Genomic DNA, 9,434 nt, shown 5'->3' with positions numbered 1-9,434 from the left:
ATGGGTTATAAAAATTCACTAATGTGTGTAAAGGTATATAAAGGATTTACTACTCACAAAAATTAGGGGGTCAGGGAACATGCACATACTCCAGTACTTTCAGCCTTTTGTATAGTGCGTTTTCACCAATGAAATAAAGTTGGGTTTGTATCACATTTGCATAATCAAACAACTTTCTTTGACTTGTCCTTTGCATTTCTGATGTTCTTGTTCATTTATTTATTTATTTATGTTTGTAACAGAGAGAGGAAGGGAGAGAGATGAGAAGCATCAATTTTATGTTGTGGCACCTTAGTTGTTCATTGATTGCTTTCTCATATGTGCCTTAACCATGGGGGCTACAACAGATGAAGTGACCCCTTGCTCAAGCTGGCAACCTTGGGGCTTAGAACCTGGGTCCTCCACATCCCAGTCCAATGCTCTATCCACTGCACCACGCCACTGCTTGGTCAGACTTTGATGTTCTTGTTTAATAAAAAAATCAAATGCTTTTATCACTTCATATTCATTTTGAAATATCCCCTAATTTTTGTGAGCAGTATAGCATGTTACCAGGCAGACATTCCTGTTACTACTGGCCTGTGATCTCTTTAAGACATCCTTAACTGCCCAGTATCAGAAGGGTCCTGGAAATCACCTGTCTCTCCTGCCCACCCCCACTTAGTCCCTTCCCCGCAGTGCTAGCCTTCTTGGTGGGTGCCACACTCCACATATGTATCTGTAGCTCATGTTCCCTGAGCTGTTTCTGTCCACCAGTATCTTACTTGTAGGCCTGATGTTCCTTTCACGTTATCGCTGACATGGTTTACAGAAAGGTGGGTCCATTTGCAAACTTGGAATTTTAGTCTCAGCAAGACACGGATGTTTAGGGTCTAGAAAAATCCTGTCCTGTCCAGATAGCTGTGTTGGTTAGAGCGTCATCCTGAAGCACAGAGGTTGCCAGTTCAATCCCCAGTCAGGACACATACAGGAGCAGACTGATGTTCCTTCCTGTCTATCCCTCTCTCTCCTCAAAATCAGTAAAAATAAAAATTTTAATAATTGAGGCCTGACCTGTGGTGGCACAGTGGATCAAGTGTTGACCTGGCATGCTGAGGTCACTGGTTCGAAACCCTGGGCTTGCCTCATCAGGGCACATAAGAGGGTTGATGCTTCCTGCTCTTCACCCCTTCTCTCTCTATCTGTCTCTCTTCTCTAAAATGAATAAATAATCTTAAAAACTTTTAATAATTGAAACTTTAAATAATTAAAAAATGAAGAGGGAGGCAATAACAGAATAATAGTATCTTCTGACCCATTACAGAGGGATGAATGGAACAGCTTCTCATGGTCAGGGAGTTGGGAAGGCGAGGGGAACAGAACTGCATTCTGACCATGTTCCGGATGATTCCGATCCGGGTTTCTGGACCATGGCACAACTGACATTGGAGGCCAAACCCAGTTTTGTTGGAGAAAGCTATTCTATCACTGTAGAATGTTTAGCAGCAACCCTGGTTTTCCCCCACAAGAAGGCAGTAACACCCCCACACACTCTGCAACATCCAAAAATGTCAGTCTAATATCCTCTAGGGGCCCAAATCACCTCAGATAGCTACTGCTTATGATTGTAATCATGATTAAGTTGAATGATTCTCATGGACCACCACTCTATGCCAGCCAATTGCATATACAGGAAGTCCTCACTGAACACCATTGACAGCTTCTGCAACTTAAAAGCAAAATGACATATAAAAAGACAATTTTTGTTGTTGTTGTTGTTTCCAATTTGTTTTTTAATTGTTATTTATTTTTTTTATTTTTTTATTTAGTTATTTTTTACAGAGACAGAGAGTGAGTCAGAGAGAGGGATAGACAGGGACAGACAGACAGGAACGGAGAGAGATGAGAAACATCAATCGTTAGTTTTTCATTGCGTGTTGCAACACCTTAGTTGTTCATTGATTGCTTTCTCATATGTGCCTTGACCGCGGGCCTTCAGCAGACTGAGTAACCCCTGGCTGGAGCCAGCGATCTTGGGTTCCAGCTGGTGGGATTTTGCTCAAACCAGATGAGCCCACGCTCAAGCTGGCGAGCTCAGGGTCTCGAACCTGGGTCCTCTGCATCCCAGTCCGACGCTCTATCCACTGCACCACCGCCTGGTCAGGTTAATTGTTATTTATTGATTTTAGAGAAAGGGCAAGAGAAAGAGAGACAGAAACACGGATCTGTTCCTGTATGTACCCTGACTGGGGATTAAACCAGCTACCTCTGCCTGCTTCTGGATGGTGCTCTAACAAATAGAGCTATCTGGCCAGGGCAGGAAACCAATATTAAAACAGACTAATTGACATACACAAGAGTTAAGTTGCAAAGGAATCTCATCAATGTTACAATGAAACAAAATTGGCCTGACCAGTGGTGGCACAGCGGATGGAGCACTGACCTGGCATGCTGAAGTCCCTGGTTCAAAATTCCAAGGTCACCAGCTAGAGCATGGGGTCATCAGTATGATCCCAAGGTCCCTGGCTTGAGCTCAAAAGTCACTGGCTTGAGCAAGGGGTCACAGGCTCAGCTTGAGCACTTCCTCCCACCTCCCCAGCAAGGCACAGATGAGAAGCAATCAATGAACAACTAAAGTGAAGCAACTACGAGTTGATGCTTCTCATAACTTTCCTTCCTCTCTCCTTTCCTGTCTCTCTCTCTAAAAAAAAAAAGTAGTGTTGACTGAAACCGTGTTGAAAAAAATGACATTATTGCCCTGGCCAGGTAGCTCAGCAGGTTAGAGCATCATCCCAATAAGCCAAGGCTGCAGGTTCAATTCCCAGTCAGGGCACATACAAGACTCAACCAAGCCTGGCCAGGTGGTGGCGCAGTGGATAAAGCATCAGACTGGGATGCGGAGGACCTGGGTTCAAAATTCCGAGGTTGCCAGCTTGAGCAAGGGGTTATTCGGTCTGCTGTAGCCCCCAGGTCAAGGCACATGAGAAAGCAATCAATGAACAACCAAAGTGCCACAACGAAGAACGATGCTTCTCATCTCTCCCCCTTCCTGCCTGTCTGTCCCTATCTCTGTCTCTCGGTCTCTCTCTCTGTCTCGGTCAAAAAAAACAACAAAAAACCCTCAAACGGCCCTGGCCAGTTGGCTCAGTGGTAGAGCATCGGCCTGGCGTGCAGAAGTCCCGGGTTCGATTCCCGGCCAGGGCACACAGGAGAAGTGCCCATCTGCTTCTCCACCCCTCCCCCTCTCCTTCCTCTCTGTCTCTCTCTTCCCCTCCCGCAGCGAGGCTCCATTGGAGCAAGGATGGCCCGGGTGCTGGGGATGGCTCCTTGGCCTCTGCCCCAGGCGCTAGAGTGGCTCTGGTCTCAACAGAGTGATGCCCCGGAGGGGCAGAGCATTGCCCCCTGGTGGACAGAGCGTCGCCTCCTGGTGGGCGTGCTGGGTGGATCCCGGTAAGGCACATGCGGGAGTCTGTCTGTCTCCCCGTTTCCAGCTTCAGAAAAATACAAAAATTAAAAAAAAAAATATATATATATATACCCTCAACCAAGGAATGCATAAATAAGTGGAACAATAAATCAATGTTTCTCTCTCAAATCAATTTAAAACCGTAAAAATTAAAAAACAAATGACATTATGGAGGACCTCTGATAGTAGCAGCAACCATTCAAAGAGGGCAGTATACTCATTTTACAGCAAGGAAACAGAAGTTGCCCAGCTGGGACTGAAACCGGTTCTGTATCAGTCCAAATACCAAGCTGTCCACTGCACAGTTCTGTTGGCCAAGGAAGTCAAGGAAAGGTGAGAAAGAAAGAAAAGAAAAAACTAACCGGTTTGCTAGATTAGGCTGGGAAAAGGGCACTCCGAGGTAGACAAATAGTACTGCAGAGGATAGAGGTGACGAAGGGTAGTGTGTTTCATTTTGTAATCATTCCCTGTATTTTTTTTATGTTATCCTAAGGAGATTATGAGCCCTTTCACGCTGTTGGTTCAGTTTAGCATAGTGATTACTCAACACATAAAAGCTTCTGTTTTGTTTTTTATTTTATTATTTGTTGATTTTAGACAGAGAGGAAAAAAGCGAGAGAGACAAGAGCATCAATCTGTTGCTGTATGTGCCCAGATCAGGGATAGAACCAGCAACCTCTGTGCTTCCAAGAGATACTAACCAACCGAGCTATCCGGCCAGGGCAAGGCCTCTGCTGTTTATGTACCCATTCTAGGAAGGGCCATGTTGGAACCCTAGTCTGTGTTATTACTATCCTCTTGTTCACTTATCCTTGCATGCTGTCCCCTCTCCCCAGCTATACTCATTATTTAAAAGGGTGAGGAAGCTCAACTTTAGACCTTGGCAAAACAGATCCCCTGGTGGCTGAAGCTAGTTGAAGCCTCAGGCCAAGTAAAAATGGGCAAGTGAGCAACTGCACCCCAGCCTTTTAAAAAAGAGCTGTTCTTACCAAAGAAAGAAGATAACACTTCCATGAGAACCAAGGACCATTTATGGTTAGAGCACAGACAGAGTCAAAATCTGGGAGTAGGTGCTAAGCCGCAAGGAAAGCCAGATGCCTTCTGGGACGAGGAACCTTCCTGGCCTCTCCCACAGCAGCCAGACTGGGCCTTGGGACAACAAGGGAAGTGTGACAATCACACCTCCTAGAAGGACCAACCCAGGTAGGAGGTGTGGTGTTCAGCTCACGAGCCCTAGGAAAAGAGGGAAAGCACATCCATGAGACCCAGAACTTGGGGCAGCTGTAACTGTGTACTCCCCCTCCCAAGGGGCACATGTCCTGAGTTTCCAACAGACGGCATGCCAGTTTTCTTCATCTGGGACTCAAGCATTAAATCCCATCTTCACCCCTATCCCCACACGTCCCTTCCCCAGGCAAGAACCCTGGCATGCATGATCAGGGACTCACCCAAGTAATCGTCCATCAGGGAGCCAATGGCAAACTGCGGGAGGGAAGGTAAAAAGGAAATGAAGCCTAAGCAAGCACAGAACTGTCCTCTACGTCTCAGGCCCAGGCCTCCTGCACCCCCACGCCCTCTTCATGGCAGACGAGCACAAAACCCCCAGGAAGTCTAGGTGGTGAGAAATCAACAGTTCCCAGCTCTGCCTGGTACAGGAAGGGAGGCCGGCAAGCGACTCACGATGTCATTCTTATCCACACGGGTCCCCACAATTTTCAAGCGGATTTCATCATCCTGCTGAATCACGATGTCCTGGAGAAGAGGCAACAGAATACTCAGACATCCCCCCTGAGTGGCTCCCTCCCTCCTTTCTCTCACTGACTTCTTCCTACCCACTCACCTCATCCATTGTCTTGTAACATGGTGGATTGGAGTTAGGATCAAACTCCATCTCTGATGGAATGGACTGAGAGGAAAGTGAGACTGGGTTAGCACTTTAAATGGATGTAACAATGGATGTCATGAGTGGGTGTCTTTCCTTAGCCCCACTCAGCATGCCCAGACTTACATGTCGAGAGATGAAGCAGGACATAGGTCCAATTTCTGTGAAGAGTCCAACCTAAAAGGAAAATGAATGACCTTTGTTTTTTCTTTTGTCTTCAAAAGTCTTCTAAGCTTCCTACCCCCCCCCACCCCCAGAGAGACGGAAAGGGAGATGAGAAGCATTAACTCATAGTTGTAGCATTTTCTTTATTAACTGCTTTCTCATATTTGCCTTGACCAGGGGGCTCCAGCTGAGCCAGTGACCCCCTAACTAAAGCCAGTGACCTTTGGGTTCAAGCCAGCAACCATGGGGTCACATGTATGATCCCAAGCTCAAGCCAGATGAGCCTGTGCTCAAGCTAGCAACTTCAGGGTTTTGAACCTGGGTCCTCAGCGTCCCAGGACAACACTCTATCCACTGCACCACTGCCTGGTCAGGCTAAACTTCCCATCTTTATCTGATTCCTAACAAATTCACCATGCGAGGCCATGGAGCCATCCTAAGCACCTGGGGCCAACTTGCTCCAATTGAGCCATGGCTGCAGGAGAGGAAGAGAGAAATAGAGTGAAGTGAGAGGAGGGGAGTGGTGGAGCAGATGGTTGCTTCTCCTGTGTGCCCTGACCAGGAACTGAACCTGGGACATCCACACGCCAAGCCAATGCTCTACTGCTGAGCCAACCAGCCAGGGCCACAAGCTTTCATTTTAAGTTAAGTGAATATACTGTAATAGTGAAGAGCTGAGGCTTGGGACTTCTCTGTCCAGGATTTGAACATTTCTTGGTCACATGACCTTGGCCACTAGACTTAACTTCTCTAAGCTTAAGCCTCTATAAAAAGTACCTACCAGCCAGAGTCACTGTGAGGCTTTACATGTTACCTGACCCATAGTAACTACTCAATCAGTGGAGGCTACTAACATCATGACTATTATATCGCCCCTGAGTAAGGTAGGGGAGACCATACCATTTGACAGGCGAGAAAACTGGAGTACAAAGAAGTGACTTGGCCCAGGACACAGTTAGCAAGTGGAATTGGGACCTACCCTACATCTTCTGAGGGACCATCCTACTGCCTCCCTTGTATGGTCTCACCTTGTTGACCTGAGTCACAACAGCATCCACGACTTCCCCTTTAAAGGGCCGGAAAACAATGGCCTTGTACTTAACTGGATAAAGGACAAAGCCTCGGCCTGGCTGGATCACACCAGCACCAATGTTGTCAATGGTGGTGACAGCAATTACAAAGCCATACCTACAAAGAGGATGACAAAGAGAAAGGCACTGTGTCTTGAAGAGCCTCTAAAATCACCTGCAACAAGAGTCCATGAGCCCAGGGGTAGGGGGACAGCACAAAGAGGAAATAGATGGCACCCCAGCCCCTACACAGCTTAATGGCCAAGAAAAAAGGCAGGACACTGATCAGTATCTATAATGCCAAACACTGCTCTCCTAATTTCACAATGAATATTCAAGAAGGCTGCAGTCCTTAAGCCAAAAGATTGTCAGAATCACCTAGGAGGAACTTATTTGTATTTTTTTTTTTTTTTTTTTTTTCTGAAGCTGGAAACGGGGAGAGACAGTCAGACAGACTCCCGCATGCGTCCAACAGGGATCCACCCGGCACGCCCACCAGGGGCTATGCTCTGCCCCTCCAGGGCATCGCTCTGCCACGACCAGAGCCACTCTAGCGCCTGGGGCAGAGGCCAAGGAGCCATACCCAGCGCCCGGGCCATCTTTGCTCCAATGGAGCCTTGGCTGCGGGAGGGGAAGAGACAGACAGAGAGGAAGGAGGGGGGGGGTGGAGAAGCAGATGGGCGCTTCTCCTATGTGCCCTGGCCGGGAATCGAACCCGGGTCCCCCGCACGCCAGGCCGACGCTCTACCACTGAGCCAACCGGCCAGGACTAGGAGGAACTTATTAAAATGCAGATTCCCAGGCGTGTCCTCAGGGAGTCTCAATTGTGTAGTGAGAGGACCGGGCTCAGGAACACCCAGGTTATTCTAATGATGGAGGCTCAAGTACTCCAATAACCCTCAGCTTATCCCAGCTCTTGCACATCACCGTGTGAGGGTCCTCCCTGTGTAGAGCCCAGAAATGTGCCATGTCAGGGTCCTAGGAAGGGGAGATAGAGAAAACCAGCTGAATCACAGAAAGCAGACACATGAACAATGATTTAGACTGTGAGCTCCACGAGGGCTGGCCTGATTTATTTCATCTTTCACTGCAATGTTCCCAGCGACAAACACTGGACCCGGCACACTGCGGGAGCTTTAGAAATGTTTGCGCAGTAAATGAATGACCAATCTCTGCTGAAGGAAGAAAGTCTTGTGATCCAGCTTTGCGAAGGGGGCCACGGGAACCCACAGCAGAAAGCATCTGACTGCCTGGGCGCCTAGGAGTGTATGAGGAGGTTCCCAGAGTCGGTGGCAGGACCTTGCAGAATGAGTAGGAATTAGGGACGGGCTGTAAGCATAGGGCTAAGTGTAATACTGATCGATCAGGAGGCACAGGGCGCGGGACTCACTTGCCGGTGCAGGTCCCCTCCACCTCGGTGAAGAGCTTCTGCTTCACGGTGTTGAGCAGGTTGGGGCCGAAGTAGCGCGGGTGCAGCAGGATCTCGTGCTCCAAGGAGATCTGCGGGGACAGGGGGATGGAGACCGGGAAAGGCAGGGCAGGAAGACGGGGCAAGAGGCCCTTCGTCTGGACACCCCGCCTCTCTCCTCCTTTCCACCCTGCCCTCTTCACCACCCCGTGCCCAGCTCACATGATAGAACATCTTCCTCGAGGACTCTGGAAAGCCGACCAGTAGGCAACTCCGAGAGCCGCACCACCTCCGGCCCCACCGGAAACACACACAACCTCCCCAAACCCGCTTCCGGGGCTTAAGCGACCTGATTGGACGTCATTGTTGTGGGCGGGAAAATCCACGAAGCTCCGCCCCATCCCGCCCAGCAGAGATCCAACCGCTGGCTCTCTTAAATTAACAGGGCCTAAATAAATACTCAATAAATATTTTTAAACTGAATTAATTTGTGAAAAATAATATTTCAACCTCTGCGGTTCAGTACAAAACTAACAAACTGAGCTATCCAGGGCAGATGCAAGAATTTTTTTTTTTTTTGTACAGAGTCAGAGATAGGGACAGACAGGAACGGAAAGAGATGAGAAACATCAGCTCTTCCTTGTGGCACCTTAGTTGTTCATTGATTGCTTTCTTTAATTTTTTTTTTTTATTTTACTTATTCATTTTAGAGAGGAGAGAGAGAGGAGAGAGAGACAGGGGGGAGGAGCTGGAAGCATCAACTCCCATATGTGCCTTGACCAGGCAAGCCCAGGGTTTCGAACTGGCGACCTCAGCATTTTCAGGTCGATGCTTTATCCACTGCGCCACCACAGGTCAGGCCTTGATTGCTTTCTCATACGTGCCTTGAGGAGATGGGCGGGGGCGGCTACAGCAGAGTATATGGACCCCTTCCTCAAGCCAGTGACCTTGGGCTTAAGCCAGCAACCAACCATGGAGTCATGTCTATGATCTCACACTCAAGCTGGGGACCTCAGGGTTTCGAATCTGGGTCCTTCGTCACAGTCCAACCCCCTATCCACTGCGCCACTGTTTGGGCAGGCTGGCGTGAGGATTTTTTTTTTTTTTTTTTTCACAGAGAGAGAGGGATAGACAGGGACAGACAGACAGGAACGGAGAGAGATGAGAAGCATCGATCATTAGTTTTTCATTGCGCGTTGCAACATCTTAGTGAGTTGTTCACTGATTGCTTTCTCATATGTGCCTTGACCCCGGGCCTTCAGCAGACCGAGTAACCCCTTGCTGGAGCCAGCAACCTTGGGTTCAAGCTGGTGGGCTTTTTGCTCAAACTAGATGAGCCCACGTTCAATCTGGCGACCTTGGGGTCTCGAACCTGGGTCCTCTGGATCCCAGTCCAGTGCTCTATCCACTGCGCCACGGCCTGACCCAGGCATGTGAGGATTTTTAAAACATGCAATACCTGAC

General features: G+C 48.4%; 1 protein-coding gene across 2 annotated transcripts; it reads right to left on the bottom strand.

Annotated features, from left to right (window-relative positions):
- Positions 1 to 4,458: 4,458 nt before the first annotated feature.
- Positions 4,459 to 8,301, bottom strand: POLR2G (RNA polymerase II subunit G). 2 transcript variants are annotated; one of them, XM_066251767.1, is made up of 8 exons: positions 8,193 to 8,301; positions 7,953 to 8,062; positions 6,521 to 6,680; positions 5,454 to 5,504; positions 5,286 to 5,351; positions 5,126 to 5,197; positions 4,894 to 4,927; positions 4,459 to 4,678 (listed from the first exon to the last, which is right to left on the bottom strand). In XM_066251767.1, the coding sequence occupies exons 1-8, from the start codon at positions 8,202 to 8,204 to the stop codon at positions 4,665 to 4,667; spliced, it is 519 nt and encodes a 172-aa protein (XP_066107864.1). In that variant the 5' UTR covers positions 8,205 to 8,301; the 3' UTR covers positions 4,459 to 4,664. The 2 variants fall into 2 exon arrangements, with proteins under 2 accessions (XP_066107864.1, XP_066107865.1); XM_066251768.1 differs by having other exon boundaries at positions 6,596 to 6,680.
- Between the last annotated feature and the right edge of the window lie 1,133 nt (positions 8,302 to 9,434).

The sequence above is a fragment of the Saccopteryx bilineata genome, chromosome 1 (assembly GCF_036850765.1).
Source record: "Saccopteryx bilineata isolate mSacBil1 chromosome 1, mSacBil1_pri_phased_curated, whole genome shotgun sequence".
Taxonomy (NCBI): Eukaryota; Metazoa; Chordata; class Mammalia; order Chiroptera; family Emballonuridae; genus Saccopteryx; species Saccopteryx bilineata.
Note: the sequence above shows the minus strand (reverse complement) of the source record. Positions and strands in the feature narration are given on the sequence as shown.